The 22,672-nt window shown below is 45.6% G+C and overlaps 1 protein-coding gene across 1 annotated transcript; it reads right to left on the bottom strand.

The window, feature by feature from the left end:
• Gckr (glucokinase regulator) lies at positions 1 to 22,036 on the bottom strand. Its single transcript, XM_051181882.1, is given in 18 exon segments — positions 1 to 240; positions 673 to 807; positions 1,805 to 1,899; positions 1,902 to 1,952; positions 10,135 to 10,222; positions 10,315 to 10,412; positions 10,952 to 11,048; positions 11,367 to 11,443; positions 11,758 to 11,855; positions 12,034 to 12,079; positions 12,082 to 12,122; positions 12,554 to 12,672; positions 14,539 to 14,644; positions 16,628 to 16,722; positions 18,097 to 18,172; positions 20,128 to 20,251; positions 20,632 to 20,770; positions 21,977 to 22,036. Coding segments are annotated over 18 exon segments (1,725 nt in total). The 3' UTR covers positions 1 to 60.
• Positions 22,037 to 22,672: the final 636 nt, after the last annotated feature.

Below are 22,672 nucleotides of genomic sequence, written 5' to 3'. Positions count from 1 at the left end.
GCTGGCACAAGTCTTCTTAGGACTGGACCCAGGCTCAGCCCCTTCATGGTCCCAGAAACATCAATTCACTGCACTACTACAGGCTGTAGGGTCTCCAAGGGCTTGGGCAGTGCGCTTCTGACCCGGCCCAGAGAGGGTGCTCCTGACAACTTCACAGACAGAAGGAGCTGCAGCCAGGCACGACTTAGCTTCTGTGATGCGGCACCTGAGTAGTAGGCTCGTCAAGGCTGTGGGGATCACCTGTGGAAAGGAGCTGGACAAGCTGCAGAAAAGGTAAGGTCATTTGAGAAAGAACCCTGGAGAAGACAGAGAACTGAGCACAGGAGTTAAGTTGGGTCCAAGAATAGGAAGTTGTTACCAAGACTAGTAAGAAGTAGGGGTCAAGAGCAGAGAAAAACCTTCACTTGAGCTGGAAAATTCCTGTTCCAAGTGCCTTCTCTCAATTCTTCTTGATGCCCCTCCAAGGCAGAACTGAAGCCTCTTTGTTGGCATTTTTCTTTGCCTCTGTAGTTTCTGTTACAGTCATGTCTCCTCACCCCACCCACCCCTCCAAGTGGGAGCTCCAAGTGGCACGGATCTCTGAGCTTTGTAAATCCAGTGTCATACCACGTTCCTCAGATGTTTAAGATCCTCAGAAAGTGTTGTGGGACAGCCAGCAAGGGAGAAGGATACCTTCTGCTTCTTGCGGGCAACCTGGACATGGCGGGAGATGGGAGCAGCACGGACATCATCGGACAAGGATCCAGGAAAATGAATGGCTTGGAGGAGGCTCTCAATGCAGCAAGCCTTGGACTGTCCAGAGAACCGCTGTGGGAGAAGCAGTAAAGTCAGTGTCATGGTAGATGCCAAGGAGAACTGAGCATGGTACCACAGGAGAAGGAAGTAAGGGGGCTAGGATCCTGAATACTGGCTAAAGACACTGTGGAGAATTTTCACTTCCGGCAATCCAAAATCACCAGGTATAAAGAATTGGGTCAAAGGAAATGGTGGGCCATCACTGGCCTATAATGAATGGGAACTGGTGAGATTTACCACTGTGAACCAACAACCCCATAGATCAAAGATGAAGCAACCTTCAAGGCCATCCATCATGCTCTCTGGTCAGCATCTACTCTCTCCTTTCTGGCATTAGCCCCTTTTTTTTCCCCCCTGAATAGCTGTTGGTCTCCATTCTGAGGCCATAAGATAAGGAAGTTCATCTCACATTGTATCCCACCAGAGTCTTGAAAGTACACAAAGCAGATGAGGAGGGGTCCCTTTCCCCCTGGAGGGCCGGGATTGGCTCAAAGTTGTGCACATGACCAAATACAAGGCAATAAAAGCCCTCCCTCTGTCGACACAAACTCTTCTGTCAGGATGTTAGACTAGTACTAACTGTGTTCCCCAGTGAAGAAAATGGGCACGAGATTGAGACCAGCTCAGAGCTTACTGAAGATTCTAGGTCCATCCATCTGTCCCAGCTACATGAACTATCCTGGAACTCACTTTTGTAGGCCACGTTGGCCTTGAACTCGGAGACCCGCCTGCCTCTGCTTCCTGAGTGCTGGGATTAAAGGCATTGGCCACCACCACCTAGCTACTGAGTTGGGTTTCTATTGCATCCTTGAAACTTAAAGAAAGTCACCTGGTAGTTACAGTTTCATACTGTGTACCTTTGTGTGCATGCAGTGCAGACCAGAGGATATGCCCGAGAAAGACACACCTATGAAAAACTAGCCCTTAACCCTACATCCCTCCCCGACTTTGCAAAAAGACCAACTTTATGTGGCAGTCTAGGTTTGGGGGCCTCCCATAACATTCCCACCTGCAGCATGGCCAGTGCCCTCCAAAAGAACTTGGAGTTGGCAGTGCGCAGGTCCAGCATGTGGTTCTGTAGGATCTTCCCCAGCAGCACGTGGCCCCTGTACTCACTGTATTCAACACCAACTTGGTGCTTAGCTCACGCTGGAAATCTGAAATGCAAAGGCACCAGAGCACCAGAAGTTAAAAGCCTGGGAAAGCAGCAAGATGAGAGAGCCATAGCATAACACAGAAAACCCGTCCTAAGGAACCAGACACCAAAACGCAGATCATTTGTTTTTACGAACAACCTTTAGTAATTTTTTTTTAGTAATTTTTTTTTAACTTTTTATCCTATTATTGTAAGAGCTAAAAGTTAACCTATAAACTCCACTTGCCCAAGGGCAGATAACTCCCTGGGATGCTGGGGCTATTGTTCATGTGATAACAAGTCAAGTGTTCTCACTTCAGTTAACAAAATTGGTGGTCCCAACTGTACATGATGTGCCTGGTCATACATATGGGCGGGAGTACATCAGGATGGATGCTTGCCCCCATTGGACAAAGACAGGAGGTAAGTCGCCTTGTGAGCTCTGCCTTTACTAGCACCTGATTAACCCAATTCAACACTATTCTCTGGCAATTCCAGGTACAGACCTGACCAGTGTCCATCTTTCTAGTCAGTATTTGTTAAAGTTTGCTTTAGACAATTATGGATTTGGCCTTTCTCCTCACAACTTTCAAGTATAAGTCTACTTATTTTTTTAAAGGTTTATTTACCTGTACTTTTAACATGTATGGGGTTTTTGCTGACATGTGTATCTGTGTACAACATGTATGTCCGTGAACTCAGAAGCCAGCAGAGGACATCTTGTCCTCTGGAACTGGAGTTACTGACAGTTGTTCGCCCTGTGAGTGCTGCCAATTGAACCTGGGTCCTCTGGAAGAGCAACAAGTGCTCTTTGAAGGCGATCAGAACAGTAGAGGCTTCCTCTGGGACCCCGGATTAGGCACAAACCATACCCAAACACCTGTTTTCACAGAAAGATTCTTTATTAAATGGGGTGGAGTGGGGGATGTTAAAGTGGCTTTTAAAGAGTTGGAAAAGGGGAGATCTGTGTTGGAATGGGCTAGGATGTAATGGAGTATTTTTATTGGTCACGTTAATTAGGTGAACCAGAGAGGAATTTTGATTGCTGGACTTTGGTACTCATTCTCAGTCTGGCATAGGAAAGTATCCAAATAAAGGGAAAGACCTTTATGGTTTTGCTTTAGGAATGTAATCTAATGGTTTTTAGCAAGGCAGAGAGAATGGGAGTGAAGGGCAAGGCCTGCCAGAGCCATATGCTTTAGTGGACTGGTGTCCCTTCACTCTTAACTGCTAGGGCATCTCTTCAGCCTCCAGGTTTTTTTTTTTTTTTTTTTTTGTTTTTTTTGTTTTTTTTGTTTTGTTTTTTGTTTTTTTTTTTTTAATTTGGCTTTGGCCCTTGAGGGCATAAATCCATAGATCCCATAAATGTGGGAGGACCTAAGTACTGGGACTTATCCACTAGCTACAGTCTCACTGAAGGCAGAAGTGGTATTTAATTCTGCTCGAGGGTCTCTGTCCTTCTAACAGTATGAGATTGTCACACAAGTCCTTGGAAGTTTTTTGATCACTTTTTTTTTTTTTTAAGTTTTTTGAAACAGGGTTTCTCTATTGCTTTGGAGCCTGTCCTGGAACTAGCTCTGTAGACCAGGCTGGCCTTAAACTCACAAAAATCCAGCTGCTTCTGCCTCCTGAGTGCTGGGATTAAAGGCGTGCACCACTTTTTAAAAGATTTTCTTTTTATCATGTTACATGAATGATGGAGATTGAAAGCAAGCTGAGAACGCCATGGAGAGCAATCCAGAGAGCAGCATCCTCTATGGTTTCTGCTTTAGTTTTTGCCCTGACTTCTCTCAGTGATAGAGTTTGCCCTGAGAGTTATAAGATGAAAGAAATCCTTTTTTTCCCCATGCTACTTTTGGTTATGGTGTTTTATCACAGCAATAGAAACCCTGAAAGAGATGCTATATGCCATTTATCACGGTCTCTAGGAAAGAAGCCAATTAAATCGGAGTTGTATTGTTAACCATTTATCCCATTAAGTATCACTAACAAAGTGATTTTGAAGTTTAAATGATTGACCTTAAAGTTCAAATGGAGAAATAAGTCTGCAACTATAGCTAGGAAAGCCTTTAATATTTAGTTAAGGGAGACTAATCCTCCCAAATATTAAACATGCTGTAAATCCTCTGTAATTAAGTTCATAGCACCAGTGTGTCAACAGACAGGCCAGTGGAACAAATAGAAAAATCCAGATTGCTTCTAACATTACAAAAATACATGCAAACTCACTTTATTGTTATTGGACCAATGCACATGGTACATGCAACATCCTGCATCACTCAAGACATTCTATACTTAAAAATTAAACTGAGACAATTGGGGGGGTATTGTTTGTTTTTTGGTTTTGGTTTTTCAAGACAGGATTTCTCTGCATTGTTTTGGAGCCTGTCCTGGAACTAGCTCTGTAGACCAGGTTGGCCTTGAACTCACAGAGACCCAACTGCCTCTGCCTCCTGAGTGCTGGGACTAAAGATGTGCGCCACCAACACCCGGTGAAACTGAGACAATTGTTGCAGTAGTTTGGATGAGAATGGTCCCAATAGGCTCTTATATTTGAATGCCTGTTCCATACTTGGAAAGAATTAGGAGGGCCTTGTTGGAGGAGATGTGTCACTGGGGGGGGGGGGTAGGCTTTGAAGTTTCCAAAACCCACACCATGCCCATTTAACACTCTCTGTTTAATGGTTGTTGTCTTAAGATGTAAACTCTCAGGTCCTGCTCCAGCACCATGCCTGCCTGCCTGCCTGCCTGCCTGCTGCCATGCTCCCTGCCCTGGTGGCCATGGACTCACCCTCTGAAACTGTAAGCCTCCAATTAAGTGCTTTCTGTTATAAGTCACCTTGGTCCTGATGCATAGTCAGAGCAATAGAAAAGTAACTAAGACAATTAGGTAATTGCTTGGAAAAATATAAATGAGTCCGTGTGTTACTGCTTACACAAGAATAAACAAAATTCCTAAGATCTCGGGAAGAAATATAAAGGTGCCATGCCAGCATGGGTGTGGGAGGAGCTTTCTGTGCTTCAGGCCCCAGATGGCAATGCAGAGATTGATAGATTCAACCTTGGAAAATCTGAAACAGACTTTTTGCAGACTAAAGCCAAGAGAAAATATTTACAACATGTATCAGAAATAGAACGCTAATGGCTCCATGAAGAACCCAAGGCCAAGGGAGTCAGTGACGATTCAAAGGCTTGTTAGAAAAAGAAATAAACACTGGGCCCGGTGGCAGACATCTGTGATCCCAGCATGTTGAAGGCAGGAAAGAAAGGATCATCATGGATTTGAGGCTAGTCAGTTTACATAGGGAGGACCAGAACAACTGAAAGAAGGGGCAAGTGGGGAACAAGAGAGAGCAAGGAAGGGGGAGGGGGAGGAGAAGGGAGCAGGGGAGGGGGAGGGAAGGGAGCAGGAGAGGGGGAGGGGGAGGAGAAGGGAAGGGAGCAGGGGGAGGGGGAGGGGGAGAGAAGGGAGCAGGGGAGGGGGAGGGGGAGGGAAGGGAGCAGGAGAGGGGGAGGGGGAGGAGAAGGGAAGGGAGCAGGGGAGGGGGGAGGGGAGGGAAGGGAGCAGGAGAGGGGGAGGGGAGAGAAGGGAGCAGGGGAGGGAGAGGGGGAGGGAAGGGAGCAGGAGAGGGGGAGGGGGAGGGGAGGAGAAGGGAAGGGAGCGGGGGAGGGGGGAGGGGAGAGAAGGGAGCAGGGGAGGGGGAGGGAAGGGAGCAGGAGAGGGGGAGGGGGAGGAGAAGGGAAGGGAGCAGCGGGAAAGATGTTCCACTTCTTACATCACAGAGATGCAGGCTGGGATGCAGCTCAGCTGCAGAGCACTTGCCTAGCATATGTGAGGCCCTGGGTACCATTCCACTACTTCAAAATGTCAATAAATAATAAAAATGAAAATTCCACAGAAATTGAATGAAGCAAGACAAAACTCTCTGAGAGGCTGTATGAAGTCAGCACTAATATAAACCCCAGCTGTGAAAAGGAAATGGTACAAAGCCTATGGAAGAAAAGTTTACAGCATCCAACAAAATTACATTTCTATTTAACCTTTGACAAACATCTTACATTTCTAGGTATTTATCTCAAAGATGTGTGCATAATCATTGCTTCCTTATTGGCAATAGAAAAACGTTGAAAAGAAGCTAATGCCCAAATTAGAGACTGGATAGGTCAATTATCATACATGTACATATGGTTTCAAATGAAGAAGGAATCTGTACACTGCAATTAGGTGATGCATAAAAAATGTTACAGCGCATGAGATGTGAAATGTATGCCACCCTTTGCCCAGAAATGAGATGGGTTTTGTTTGTTTTCCTTTTAGTTTCTTCAGAAAGAAACATGCAAAGAATGTTCAAATATGAATATGAAAAGGCCTGAGGAAGCCATCTTGAACAAGCTCTAGTTCTGAGGATTAAAATGAAAAATAAGTATTAAAAAAAATGTATGTATTAAGGAAAGCCAGGTATGGTATATACCTTTAGTCCCAGTACTCAGGAGGCAGAGGCAGGTGGATCTTTGTGAGTTGGAGGTCTACAAAGCAAGTTCCAGGACAGCTGGGGCTGTAGGGCTATTACACAGAGAAATCCTATCTTAAAAACTGAGAGAGAGGAAGTGAGAGAGAGAGAGACTGTATTAAAGGGCTGGAGAGATGATTCTATGTGAAGAACATTTACTGCTCTTGCATTGGATTGAGACAGATTCCCAGCATCCACACTGGAAGGTTCTTGATCACCTGTAACTTCAGTTCCAGGAGATCCAATGCCCTCTTCTAGCTTCTAGATGGTGCACATACAGACAAGCAGGAGCGTGTGCACACACACATACAAAATTAAATTAAAAAGAATGTATTAGAATACATCTAAGCTGTGCACGGTAGTGGATGTCTATAATTCCAGTACTCAGGAGGGAGGTTGATGTAGGAGGGTTATGAGTTCAAGGCCAATCTGGGATATATAATAAGTTATAGTCCAGCCTTGGCTACATAGAAACCCTGTCTTAAAAAAAAATCTAAACATTTAACAACAACAGAAAATTCATGAGTCCATAATGACATTAAACAAATACAGATGGGATAGGGGATGAATAGGAAGTTCCCTGGAGAAGAAAGCCAATTAATGAATAAAGATAAGAGGGAGAAGACTAGAAATAGAAAATCACCAATTGAGAGTCACCACAGGAATAGTTGAGTCAGGCAGAACTCATCAACAGATGCGAACACAGTGGGTAAGGACAGCTGGGTGACAGGATGCAAAGACACATAGCAGCTGTCACCACCACTGAACAAGCCACCATGGCCACGACAAGGAAGAGACCAACAGATGCCAGGTGACTCCTGATGTGATGTGCTCATCTCCTCCCAAAGAAAACAAAGACAAATGTAAAGCTGAATATACAGCAAGTTGTTTTTATGTTTTGGAAATGTGAGGTACATTCTGGAAAAAGATTTGCTTAGAATTCTAAAAATATCACTGTCATGAGAGACAAGGAAAAAAAGCAGAGAGGCTGACTGACTAAAGTCAGTAGATTATTGTTGATTGGATTCTAGATCTGGAAAATAACAACTTCCCCAGGGACGTCTCAGGAAATCTGGATTTAGGTAATGGTATCAGATTAACTGTCATTCCCAGAGTGGATAATTATATTGTACTTATAGCTGTAAACTGATGTACTCTGAAGTGAGTGGTGTGAAATTTTCTTTTTCTGAGACAGGGTTTCATGTAACTCAGGGTGACCTCAAAGTCCTTTTGTAGCTGGGAATGGCCTTGAGTTCTTGATTCTGTTTCTGCCCTCCAAGTGCTAGGGTTGTTGTGTCCCTCTGCCTGGCACAGTGTAAAGAGTAAGATGGCTTCACTCATCTTTCAGACGAGCTGGAGAAAATAAAGGAATGAGGCAAATGCAGCAAAGGACTGGCGAGTAGGGCAAAGTGTTTCCACTCAAAAGTGAAGACCGGGGCTAGAAAGATGGTTCTGTGATTAAGAGCACTGACTGTTCTTCCATAGGTCCTAGGTTCAGTTCCCAGCACCCATGTGGCAGCTCACAACTTTCTTTTACTCCAAAATCTGACACCCTTACACAGACATACATACAGGCAAAACACCAATGCACATAAAATACAAATAAGTTTTAAGTGAAGACCATTACAGTTATCAAAAATATTCCTACATCAAAGATCAACAAGTCTGTGCTGGTTTTTGTCAACTTGACACACACTAGAGTCACCTAGGAAGAGGAGACATCAAATGAGGAGTTGCCCCCATCATACTGGCCTGAGGTATGTCTTTATGGCATTTTCCTGTTAGATAACTGATAGGGGAGGGCCCAGCCCATTATGGTGAGTGATGCCAACCCTGGGCAAGTGGTCATGGGTTGTGTGAGAAAGCAGGCTGAGGGCTGGTGAGATTGCCCAGTGGGTAGAGGTACCTGTTGACATCCTAAATTCAATCTCCTGGATCCACAAGCTAGAAGAGAGCCAACTCTTACACACACACACAAACACACACACACACTTACACAGACACACACATACTCACACTCCCACACACACACATTTACACACTCATGCACACACACAAACTCACACATACACACACACACTCGCACACATACATATACAAACACATACACTCACACATACACACACATACATATACTCACAAACATACACATACTCACAATTACACACACACACATAGTAAGAAGAAAAAAATGAGCAAGCCATGGAGAATAAGTGGAAACAGTTTTCCTCCAAGGTCCCACCTCTGCTCCTGCTTCCTGTTGGAGCTCCTGCCCCAACTCCCTGAAATGATAGACTGTGAAGAATAAGATGAAAGAGTCTTAACCTTTCCAAGTTGTTTTCAGTCAGTGTTGTATCATAGCAGTAAAAAGCAAACTAGGATAAAGTTCCAACAACAACTTTTTCCCCAGACAATTCCACGTGGAAAGATGAAGCCAGCATCAAATGAAAGATTGAATACCTAATAGATTTGGATACAGATAAAATTTAAATAAAATGGCACTACATTAAAATCAGAAATAGCCAAGCAGTGGTGGTGTACACCTTTAATCCCAGCACTCGGTGGCATAGGCAGGTGGATCTTTGTGAGTTTGGGCCAGGAGTTCCTGGACAGCTAGGGCTATACAAAGAAACCCTGTCTCAACCACCCCCTCCAAAAAAAAGAAAGAAAGAAAGAAGGAAGGAAGGAAAGACAGAAAGACAGAAGCAAGGAGCTGGGGAGATGTTGAAGCAGAACACATATGTCTTAGGAGATTGCAACGAGAACTGGGATAGGATATATGAAATATTCATTAGGGTATAAAGGGTATATTTGTATTAAGCATTGTGACTGTGTAAATGTGTAGAAGACTATAACATGGAGGGCCAAGACAATATCAAGTTAATCAGAAAGGACGTCTTCAAAAGCAGGTGATGTCAGAGGAGAATGGGAATGTGGGAAGCAATGCCAGACAATAAGGATGTGACACAGGAACACCACTTAGAACAAAGACAGAGAAGGCGACTGGGTTCCCCACTAGGGAGAGACAGTCATGAACTCAGAGCTCTGGGTTCAGTGAGGCTGTGTGCTGGCTCTGTTCGGTCAAGTCTAGAAGCTTCCAGAAGGAAGTAATTTGAATAATGATGAGAGTCCACACCTCCCCCCAGCAACCCTTCTGGGACCTGGTTCTGCCCCATGAAGGGTGGGCAGATCGAGTGTGAGAAAAGTAAGGCCCAGATATAGAAATTTGTTTTCTTTCCTGGGACACACAGCAGAACTAGACTGGCACCCAGATTTCCTGGTGCCCGCTCTGAACCAAACTGCAAAGTGCATGCAAACTCCTCATTGTTCTGATTCCTCTCTATGTGTCTCCTGGATTATAATTTCACTCTTACACGAGGGGTAATATCTGTGGTATGTTCAGCATAGTGAGCCATGCAAAGGAAGTGCCTTACATGCTTTAGGGTGGTGATAATGACTTCTGTCCCAGAGGACAAATGAGCATGTGATGATTGGTGGCCTGTCTAGCCCTTTCTGTATATCCCTAGAAAGAACTGAACCCTGTTTCCTTGGCAACTCTCTTTAGAGACCTGATAATTTGAGAATTTGCCCAGCTTGAGGAGGAAAGGAGACAAACAAATATTTAGGCTTTTTTCCATCTGGCTTTGGGATTTGGGGGCTCCTCTTCTGCAGGCTTTGCCTACTCATCCCCACCTACCTGGATGTAGCTTCCTTCATATTCAAAGAAAAGAATCGGCCATGTAATGCTGATGATGGACAGAAAGAGCCTCTTTAGAGAAGCCTGAGGAGAAAAAGATAAATGGGGAGAGGGGATGTTCCGGAAGGCCTGGCTGCAACCATGCCCAGATCTTCTCCCCAGTCCCGGATGCTCACCGGCAAGGACTGCCCCACAGTGCTGTGAACAAGGGCCTGGATGTTTGTGGTCTTCTCTCTCCCCTGCTCCACCAGTGCCTGGACCTCCGTGAGGTTATCTGGATGGGATAGGAAGCATCAGAGTTAAAAGGCTAGGCTATGAAGCTGTTCTTCCTGCCCCCTGGGGTCCTGCTATGACACTCACTCTGTCCCTCTCTTGTTAGATAGTTTTTTGACCTGAGCTGGAATTGTTTGAAAAAAAAAAGGGTGGTGCATTTCCTTGATTGATTATTGATGGGCCCAGCTCACTATGAACACTGCTACCCCTGGGCTGGCGGTTCTAAATGCTATAAGAAAGCAGACTGGGCAAGCCATGAGGAGCAAGACAGTAAGTAGCACCCTCCATGGCCTCTGCATCAGCTCCTGCCTCCAGGTCCCTGCCCTGACTTCCCTCGGTGATTACACTTATAAGCTGTAAGATTAAAACAACAACAAACAAACTCTTCCCTGTCCAAGTCGATTTTGGTCTTGGTGTTTTATCACAACAGTAGGAACCCTAAGAGACCCTCCCTCTGACAAGGCACCCTGAGACTAAAAATGGCAGGCTCCTCTAAACCACTGCTGCTTCCAACCCCACTATTTGCATCTTCCCGCTCACCATCCAGGGTGAAAACGAAGATCACAGTGTCAATTGCCACCAGGGATGGCAGAATGGAGGTCAGGAAGTCATCCTGCGAGAAGGTGAACTGGGTACCCTGGGACAGAAGAAGATAGGAGAGGTCCTCCCAGCAGGACTGAAGGGGACCCAAGGAGACATCTGATACAGCCCTTTTGACTTCACTTGAAAAACAATCGGTGTTCAAAATGATAGCATTTTACCAAAGATTATGTGGCAGGCAGAGGGTAAATCCAGAGCCTTCCATACTTCATGCTTTGAGGTACCATGACCTCTGACCTACATTTTCTTGGGACTGTTCATCCCTTCATAGTTCCTCACCCCAATGCTCCACCCCTCCGCTGCTCTCTGCACACCAATGAGTTCTACAGCTTCCCAAGTCCTGTCATCTTCCAACCTGGTTGGTGAGCTCTGCCTTCTGGTTAAACATGCCACTGTGGTCACCAATGAGAAAGCCACAGATATCCTGGAAGTCTGGGGAATTTAAGATGAGAGAGAAAACAATGGTGGGCTTTAGAAGATGGGAAGGTTTTTCTTCAAGGGCTGTCATGGGGTCAGAGAGTAGGATGCGGCATGAGTGGTCATCTGTGTGGGCAGCTATGGTTAGAGCACTGGGGTAGGAACCGAGAGATCAAGGACCGAGGTAGAATTTGGTGCTTTAAATGAAAAAAGCATTTGACTGAAATGCCTCTTTATGTAGGACAGAATGGGCACTGAAGAACCTCAGGGGTTTTCAATAAAATGCTTTGGTAGTGGAAATCTGAAAGAATATCAGGACTAGGGCCTACCAGCACCAAAGGTGTGGATACACTCTACTCCATCCATGATGGCAATGATGCCAAGGGTCTGCCAGCCAACTAAGTACACCTAGCCTTTCTTCTCTAGGCTGAAGGGAGTCAGGAGCCAGGACACAAATGGTTGCCATGAAAAGAGGCCGAAGAATAATACAAGAGTAAACACCCAAGACCTTCCAACATGTGGACCCATCACTCTTGCCGTGTTAACACATCTCACAGAGTATCCCCAGCTCTCAAGATGTCCTCTACAAACACACAGCCACATACCTGGTGCTGACTTGTTTCATCAGGGTGGCAATTTTGGAACTTTGACCTGATGAGCCTGCTCAAATGTCCTCAGGATTTCCAGAAGGCATCTGGAAGAAAATTCACTAGCTCCCAAAGAGGGCCTGGTGCCCCACCCCCACTAAAGACCTAAGTTCCCCTTCGCATACCTAGGGGGTGTCACAATTCCCATTTAAAGAAAAGCTTGCTAGTTCATGCTGGAGGGAAATTGGGGGGAAGGAGAAGGGAGAAAAGAGCCCTGTTAATAAGAGAAGAAAATATTCTATTTTAAAAAGGGCTGCAGTGAGAAAAACAAAAGCCAAGAAGAGGATGGGTGGTTGGGTTTGAGCATTCTAGAAGCTGGGCCAGAGATTCTGGTAAGGGAAGGAAGTTCTAGCAGAGCAGGTTCCTAGCCTGCATGAACCTTGGAAGCTAGCCCCTGTGTGCTGAACCTCCCATCTCCTCCCCTGTGTTGGTCACCAGTGCATGGACCTGATCGCCAGCGCGTCTGTTTCCTCCATACCTTTGACAGGCAGCAACACCCTGGTCCACAGTCTTGTGGGCCACCAGTAGCAGGGTTTCCATCAGAACCTTGGTGGCACTTCCACCTTTCATTGGGGAAGAGCCACTGAGCCCCTCGGGCTAACGAGGCAATGACAGTAAGAGGGAGTGGGAGGAAGAGAACAACCCAGGGTCTATCAGTTCTCCAGTTCTCCCTGAGCATGGATGGTGTTGGGCATGGAATGATTGGTGACTCCTGGGCATGAGTGTGACTGGGGTCCCCATTAGATGTCCATTCTGGTTAGTAACCCCTGAGCACACATTTTACTGGTGGCCTTAACTGTCTTATAAGAACGGGTGCTGGGCTGTGCTTAACTGAAAGGAGAAGAGAAAGAAAGGACCACCTCTGGCCATCTCTATGGTGAGTCCAAGATTCTCTAGAAGGAAGCCACAGCGGTTGTGCCTCTGGTCAGGGTTTCAGAGAATAGTTTTATCTGAGAACCTTCCCCACCATGTTTTATGGTAGTTTGTCATTCCTCAGTGCCAAGTTTCCTGTGTTTTGGACAGACACATGGAACTGACAATCAGTGGTACAGATTTATAACACAGTACATTACAAAGATTGTAGCAAAGAGAATGCCATGGCCAGTGATTAAAAACAGAAGACTAAGGGCTGGAGAGATGGCTCAGTGGTTAACAGGGCTCTCTGCTCTTGCAGAGGACCTGAGTTAAGTTCCCAGCATCCATACGGGAAGCTCATAACTGCCTGCTCCAGGGTAACTGTTGTCCTCACCTGGACTCCATGGTCACCTGCACTCACACACACACACACACACACACACACACACACACACACACTCACACACACACCTAAAAATAATTTTAAAAATAAACCTCTAAAGAAAAAAATAAACAAATCAGAAAACCAACCAGTAGAATGAGGATGAGACATGAGCCAAGAACAAGCTATGTATACCATGGAATTTTCCTTCCTATCTCACCTGAATATTGAGAGGAAGGTCTCAGATGTGCTCACCACTGACAAAGGGAGGTAGGAAGCAAACGTTTTGGTTAATAAAAAAGTAAGGAGTCAGGTAGTGGTGCACACCTTTAATGCCAGCACAAGGGAGTCAGAGGCAGGAGGATGTCTGTGAGTTTGAGGCCAGCCTGGTCTACAGAGAGAGTTCTAGGACAGCTGCATTTACACAGAGAAACCCTGTCTTGTAAAAGAAAAAAAGAAAAGAAAAAAGATATACTAGTGAGATGTGTGCAAGACCCAGAAAAGAATAAAGAACAGGAATTCTGAGGTTAAGAGGGCATGTGGAAAGGATAATGAAAGACATAAGAATGAAATTCTTCTGGATGGTGCACACCTTTAATCCCAGCACTTAGGAGGCAGAGGTAAGCAGATCTCTGTGAGTTCAAGGCCAGCCTGGACTACAGAGTGAGTTCTAGGACAACCAGGGATACACAGAGAAACCCTGTCTTGAGGGGAAGGGGGCTGGCTGCTCTTCCAGAGGACCTGAGTTCAATTCTAAACACTCACATGGCAGCTCACAACTATTTGTAACTCCTGTCTGGAAAAATCAAAACACAAACAAAAAACAAAGAAAAGGAATGAAACTACATCCTGAGTTTTAAAGCCATATATGAAATTTGAATCTGTAAAAGAGACTGGATGAGACCTAACAGCAGTTAGTTAGTCAAGGCTGTCTGTGCATAGATGGCAAAGGGCTCTTTTAAACTGTTCTAGCTCTTCTAGACTGTTCCACATCCTAGAAATGCTTACTGATTACTGAACTGAGAAGCAGGGCTGAAATAAATAAAGATTTAAAAAAAAAACATTGTGAGGTAAAGAGAAAGTAGGACTGCATTGAAAACGTGAGGATTGATATAAAATGCCTTGGGGATTTATGAACAGGGACTTTAAGATCAAAGATTCCCAGTAAGTGACCAACAATTCCTGCATGCTTGAAGAGCTGCACAGAGAAAGCAAGTCTGACCCACCCCAACAGCAAGATTGAGCACGAAAGCTTCCTGTCTCTCTTGCATCTTCTGCATCCACTCCGCTACTTGCCGGGATGTTGATCTCCAGTCTTCAATGGCATCATTTCTGAGGTCCAGAGAAACAGAAGAAAAGGGATAGCCTGTGATAGTCTGAAGGAAAGGCCTCATCGAGAGAGTGGGGTCAGAGGTCAACTGCTGCACAGAGAAATGTGTTTTGGAGCATCTGGGGTGGTATGGCTCTGAACCCCAAGGATTGGGTTAATAATACCTCCAGCAACAAAGCCAACATTCAAGTTTAAAATTCTAGCTGGAAGCCAAGTGTCAAAACTACCACCTTGCATTCCATCTTCAACTCCTTTGAAACCTTTCACATCCTTGCAAATACATCTGAAAATCTCTCCAAGGAGTGAACCCTACTACCTGAGGGAGGAATGTTGGGCCCTAGTGAGGTACAAAGTTATGTTATTAACTGTAGCATCTGTTGGTGAATATAAATTAATTGGGAACAAAGCAATGTGTTAATGAGATAAGAGAGCTGGTACAGTCTATATGCTTAGCTACAAATTGTGGAATCTCAAAAACATGAGGGTATTCTGAAGTGGGGGAAAATTTGTGAATTGCTCAATATAGCAGGACCTTAAAGACTGAGCTAAGCCAGCACTGGACATCCCTAACTGTCCCTTATCATTACATTATCACATCCCTGACAAGATTCCATCCCTTTTTAAACTATCTGTTTTAGTGTGTGTGTGTGTGTGTTCATGTGTGTGTGTGTGTGAACATGTGCAACTCCACATTCCCATGTGTGTGGAGGTCAGAGGCCAACCCCAGATGTCTTCTCCAATTACCCTCCATCTTATTTTTCAAGATAGGGTCACTCACTAAACTAGACTGATTGGCCAGCACACCCAGGAATCCTCCTGCCTCTGCTTCCCTGGCACTGGGATGACAGGCACATGCCAGCCCATTCTTGAACTATTTTATAGATTTTTCTTCTATGTGAATTCTGAGACAGACAAGTTTTACCTATTTTATACCCATTGTGTAAAGTGCCTTGTATCACTGTCCTTGAGTTAATTTCTAATGCTTCCTAGAGACCTGAGAGAGGAGAGACCTGAGGAGGAACACAGAATGCACTGACATTGTGCAGTAAAAATTAGGGTTCCCGGACTTTGATGACAATCAATTCCGACCCCCTGGGAGGGGGTCTGTTTTGTTCTGGATACTACACCTCCCCAGAGGTTAGCCTCAGCAGGTGTGCACAGAGCTCTGCACTGTATTTTTATCAAGCTTTTGAGCCAGTTCTGAAGATGAGCCAAGACAGGGAGCCACCACTTTAAGGAACAACTGGAAGATCTCCACGCCTACATTGTTTAAAATTCTTCATTTCACTTAGTCACAGGGCCTGAAATTAGCACCCGCTGCTGCAGATATATTTTGGGTGAGGAAGAGCCCTCCATGAGAATGATCGGGGTTAAGAGCATCGCAGACTCATTTACACCTCAGTGTGAATTACACTACAAGCCTGAAATCTGGAAATTGGAAGGGAATGTCCCAAAGAACCAGACTCTCTCACTTCAATGCCCTCTAGACAAGAAGTACTTGGTGCCATCCAGTGATCCAATTCAAAGGCTTATTTAGCAGGGATTCCCAGCTGTGTATTAGAATCACCAAGGATTCTTTAACAGGCACACAAAACACCAATGCACATAGAAATTAATACATAAAAAAAAACATGGTTTCTCTGTGTGACTCCCTGGCTGTCCTGGAACTCGCTCTCCAGACCAGTTGGGCTCAGACTTCAAAATCCACCTGCCTCTGCCTCCTGAGTGCTGGGATTAAAGGCTTGTGCAACCCCCCCCCCCCCCGTTTATGTAGTATTTGTAAGCTGCCTTCCACCCTTTCTGAAACCATTTAAGGAGAGACCATTTAAGATGAAGCAACCAACAAAACTTCAAAAGTTTAGGGAACATCCTGAGACTTGGCAAGAAAGACTTTAGATCCATCTGCCTTTTTCCTACTGTGGACTTAAACATGTCCCTTTCCCAGACTCCCCCTAAGGCCTGGCAAGTCCTAACAGAAGCCTCACCTGGCCATGCTCACTGGATTGAAGCCAACCAGAACTGGCAAAAAGACAGCTGTGTTATCCATGCAGTAGTCCATCTGGCCTGCCACAAAGGGTGCCTGATGGTAGCAAGAGAGGACAGCACAATAAAGGGAAACATTCTGAGTGTTTCCCAAGGTTCACATGGAAGCTGCCCCAGCATGCTTGTTAGAACAAAGACTCCTCATCCAAATTAAGACTTTGTTGATTCCACTTTTGATGTGGGAGGAGCATACTTTTCACAAATAGCCCAAAAGTACCAGCACTAGCTTTTCTTTGAACTATGATTTCTTGTATAGTCCATGCTGGCTTTGAACACACAACCATCCTTCTGCCTCTGCCTCTGCCTCTGCCTCTGCCTCTGCCTCTGCCTCTGCCTCTGCTTCCTGAGTGCTTTAAACACACAATCATCCTTCTGCCTCTGCTTCCTGAGTGCTGGGATTACAAGCAAGATTCACTAAACTAGTGCTACATTTTTCTTATGTTCCTCCGTAGAAATTTCCCAAATGGTGAAGTTCAGAAACCACTGATCACAGTTGTAATTGCAATGACCACCTTGAGGTCAATGTCCTGTCTCTACTCGTCATCCAACTGCTGGCATCTAAGGCTCTGCACCCAACTCTTAGAAGCAAAACTGCTGTGGTGTTGGCAGGACCAAGCTTGGTGGTTCTCATACAGACATCCTGAGATTATTGTTAAAGTGCAATTGACCCTCTGGAGCCTGAGATCCAGTATTCCTAACAAGTACCAGTGGATACTGGTGTTGCTAGAGGGGATGAAGCCAGGGGCAGACTCTGCTGTGGAGAGCCAGAGAGTAAATACTTCAGGCTTTGTGGGCCCTATGATCTCTGTCCAACTACTTAAGCCTAGAACAAAAGAGGCCATGAATTTTAAGTAAACATTAAGGCTACATGCCAGTAAAACGATCCACAAATTCAAGCAGCTAGTTACCCCATCTGCCAGCATAGCTTGCTGGCTGAACCCTGGACTAGTCTGTCCATCTTGGCCATTTATGAATCAATACACAGTTATTCTGGGATGGAACTCCCTCCCCCTCTTTTCATAGCCATAAAAAATAGATCCAAATTGGTGGAAATTAAAATTCCTTGGGTAGGATTCCTATTTCCTAGCACCCACCTCGTCAATATATCAGCCATGCCATCCTAGTCACACTCCCTCCTTGTAAAATCTCCCCAGTCAGCTGCCTTCACACTTACAGAGAGTCCCACCCATGCCTATGACAATGGCTCTTCTTCCCAGCAGCCACCTAGGAATGGAGGAGGTGTGGGTCAGGGTGACAGGGAGCAGGAAGGTCATCAGGGTACACATCTATTGTATGAGAAAATCAGGGCCAGAAGAGGGGGCCAGGCCTTGCCTGAGGTTGAGGTTTTTCTAACACTACAAAAAGGGACCCACAGGTGTCCTTGTATTGAGTAGTATCAGATAACACAGACCTTCTTCAGCTCCTCGGTCTTCAGCCCTCCATGTAGGGCACTGTCTTCTGTCTGTTCCCGAGAGGTCACAACAGACCTAAGGGTACAGACTCAGTCAATGTCACTGGCACTGGCTACAAAGCAGAAACCTATGTTCCTTAGGACAGGGCACACTGAGAGAATGGAATGGAGGAAAGCAATCATTGAATGGGCATCTACTGTTTAACAGGGACCAATATAGGTACACCAGGCAGTGGCACACACCTTTAATCCCAGCCCTCAGAAGGCAGAGGCAGGCGGGTCTCTGTGAGTTTGAGGCCAGCCTGGTCTACAGAGTGAGTTCCAGGACAGCCAGAACTGTTACACAGAGAAACCCTGTCTCAGATAACAAAACAAAATTCTCATACAAGGGATAGATAGGCAATAAAAGTCTGTCTGTGAAGGGGCCAGATATAAGGTAATACAGAATGGTGGAGATAGAGGTAGGTTCAATGTAATCTTTGACTAGACTCATTCCAATTCAGTTTCTAAAGGGAAAAAAAAACCCACTTGGGCCACAAGCACAGGTCAAGGTCACTTACCTGTCACCTCTTTCAATGAGGTATGTGTAAAGAGGCTTTTCCTAGGCCTTTCATCAACTGGTTAAAAGAGACCTGTCCAGGAGGAGAGGGTGTGAAGAGGGAATGAGAAAGAGGATATAATGTGGATTGAGGGTGAGTAATGACCTTTTAGACCAATACCTAGCCCTAAATTATTTGTAATCTACCACTTAAACCTGCAAACTGGGGATGATGGGTTAGTGATGCAGGAGATGTGGAGACATTAACAAGAGGAAGGCAGAGCTCTAGTAGAGCCACAGATCCAACTCTACCCTGGGCTCTAGCTTTGGAAAGGAGGTGGGGAGAGGCTATATCTATGGAGAGAACTTACCTCTGATGAGCTTTATGGTTCTGGGTGACAGCCCCAGATGGAAGGGAAGAAACAGAAAGGGGTACTCGCAGCCATGAGAAATGCCATCCGGCCAGAGGTCCCTCCCCCACTCAGCACTACCAGGCCTCCATCTGGCTCCTGAGGGAGGAAAGGAAGGAAAAGCCCAGCTCACCAGGGCCCAGCTCAGGGAGAAGCATGCTTTTCTTTCCTTTGTCAGTAATGGAGGAAGACTTAGAACTACTTATTCTCCTTATCATCATTGCGAGGTAGCAAAAATATAACAATGATTTGGAGAAAAAAATCCTCTTGGCTCTCCTCTCTGACTAAGCTATTCATTAAAATTCTTACTTATTCCAAAAAGGACTTGAGAACAGCTTTGTAGATTAAATAAAAATAAATAATCAAAGCAGAAGCATTCAGCAATTATTCACTGGGTACATTTGAGCAAGCTACTGTGATCATCTGTTCTTTGTTTTCTGGTCTAGAAAAAGAAAAAAAAATGAAAACAATACCAACTTCACAGGTTTTTGTGAAGTTACTGAGTGTAAAAGTGTATCACTGGGGATGGGGGAGGGTGGCTCAGCGATTAAGACACTGGCTGCCCTTCCAGAGGAGCCAGGTTTGGTTCCCAGCACCCACATGGCAGCTCCCAACCATCTGTAACGCCAGTTCCTGATGATCCAGCACTTTCTTCTGCCCTCCAAGGGCACCAGATACTCATGTAGTACATAGACAAGCATACAGGCAAAACCATAGACATTTAATAATAATAATAATAATAATAATTTTAAAAAGAAAATGTATGCTAGGCAGTGGTGGTGTACGCCTTTAATCCCAGCATTTGGGAGACAGAGGCAGGAGGATCTGTGAGTTTGAGGCCAGCCTGATCTACAGAGTAAGTTCCAGAACAGCCTCCAAAGCTACACAAAGAAACCCTGTCTTTAAAAAAAACAAAATTAGAAAATGTGCCACTGATGATAAGGTATTATTCATCTAGTAATTATCATAACTATTGTTAATGACTAAGATAAAAAATATCCAAAGGGAAGACCAAGGCAATAAAGAATGGAGATTTATAAAAATGAGAAATAGAGATCCAAGAAAGAGAGCGTCAGAGGGGACGGAAGTTTTTGGCTGAGAAACAGGTGGAGAGTTAGTGCCTTCAATACCTCCTGGACTTTCCCAGCCACTTGCAGCATGGTGGTCAGAACTGACTCTCTGTACAGTCTCTGTAGAGAGTGGACAGGAATCCGCAGGAAGGAAAGGAGGGTAGGAGGGAGGCCGTGAGATGGCTCAGTCGGCAAGAGGAGTGCTGCCAAGCCTGACAGTCTGAGTTCAATCCCTGGGACCCTCATGGTGAAAGGGCAGACTGATTCCCAAGAGTCGTCCTCTGACCTCTATATACTTCCCCAAGGAATAAATCCCCCACCTCACAAAATAAATACATAAATAAATGAAAAGGGGGTATGAGGGGAAAAGTGAAAGAAACAGAGGATGGTGGATTGGGATGGAGGAGAAGGCTCAGGATTTCCAAAATCAGGAGCTGTAGCCTGGGAGGGTAAAGGATGAGATGTGATTGGCTTGACATCTCTTCTGCATGTCCAAGGTTTGGCTGTGGGTCGTCTGACAGCCCCTCCTCCTGGAAGATCTCATAATCACACCGCCCCAGCAGTTGAACAATTTTCTCTGCATCTGCTTTGTCCAAGTTCCGGGTCAATGGGTTGGACTTCTCTGTGATTGGCACAGCTGTTTCACACCCTGAAAACTAGAGAAAAGGAGGCGCAATGGCAGAGTCAGGGAGCCAAAGTCTGTTTTAGGACTGCTGGACTGGAGGTGGGAGTGGGTGTAGGCACAGTGTTTAGCTTGCATTCACACACACACACACACCATACACACACACACCATACACACACACACCATACACACACACACACCATACACACACACCATACACACACACACCATACACACCATACACACACACACCATACACACACACACCATACACACACACACACACACCATACACACACACCATACACACACACCATACACACACACCATACACACACACACCATACACACACACACACACCATACACACACACCATACACACACACACCATACACACCATACACACACACACCATACACACACACACCATATACACACACACCATACACACACACACCATACACACACACACACACCATACACACACACACCATACACACACACCATACACACACACACCATACACACACACACACCATACACACACACCATACACACACACCATACACACACACCATACACACACACACCATACACACACACACACCATATACACACACCATACACACACACACCATACACACACACACCATACACACACACACACCATTCACATACACCATACACACACACCATACACACACACCATACACACACACACCATACACACACACCATACACACACACACCATACACACACACACCATACACACACACACCATACACACACACCATACACACACACCATACACACACACACACCATACACACATACACACCATACACACACACACCATACACACACACTATACACACACACACCATACACACACACCATACACACACACACACCATACACACACACACCACGAACTTAGTCTTTGTGTGATGCTCTGAGCCTGTTAGGGAAGGAAGAACACAAGGGGAAAAGGGAAAGGATGCCTACATAGGGTGTGTGCCTTCTATCCCAGCATTTGGAAAGTGGCAGTAGGGGATGAAGAGTTCAAGGAAATCCTCAGCAAGTTTGAGGCCAGCCTGAGTTAGTCCCTGTCTCAAAAGCCAAAAAAGAAGAGGAGGAGGAATAAGAAGGAATAGAAGCCCAGGGTTGAGGCCAGCCCAAATTTAAAACTATTCTAGGAATCACTGCAGAGGGCTAAAATTGCAAAAGGGCCTCACCTCCCACTTACCAGGCTCAGGGGTCTCGATCACGTGCTGATATCGTTTTGTGCCTGGCATGGTCCCACACTGTGGCTACTCCGTCCTGCCTGCCTCTGAAGTCACACAAACCCCTCTGGTGACAATGATTTTGCTTCGAGGTGGCAGGGTCTTACTGAGCCACAGAGATAATTAACCTCAGAATGTGAGCACCGCCCCGCCCCCATACCTCTCTTCAGCACCCTTTCCCCTCAGTAGCTTCCCAGCTGTCCATGGGAGCTCCTGGAGGTCCTCTTTGCATATTGTCTATCTTGTCGGCCTCTGTTTGTTCTTGAAGAAGAGGACCAGAAAGTCATTGCTTTTGCCCTTCAGGCACAGTGCACTCTGGAAGGCTGAGGGCCTGGACGTGCAGAGCAACACCAGGTCAGAAAGAATCCTGAGCAAGAGAGTTCTGGGGCCCAAATGCCTCTGAAGGCCAGAGATCAGGGTCAGCAGGAGGCAGAGGGCAGGGGCCATGGCTTGATCACATGTCAGCATGCTGTCCTTCCTGCTCCACTGGCCCATTTTATCCTCTCCTGTCAGAAAGGAAAGTAACAGAAGCCGCTGGGCCCCAGGTGTACATACACTGAACTGGATCTCACAGAGAAAAATCCACAGAAATAGAAATACTGCAAAAAGAAAGAGGAACGAAGAACCTGTCCTAAATACAGCCAGTGT

The sequence above is a fragment of the Phodopus roborovskii genome, unplaced genomic scaffold (genome assembly GCF_943737965.1).
Source record: "Phodopus roborovskii unplaced genomic scaffold, PHOROB, whole genome shotgun sequence".
NCBI lineage: Eukaryota > Metazoa > Chordata > Mammalia > Rodentia > Cricetidae > Phodopus > Phodopus roborovskii.
The sequence above is the reverse complement of the archived record's forward strand: the minus strand, read 5'-3'. Positions and strand labels throughout refer to the sequence as shown.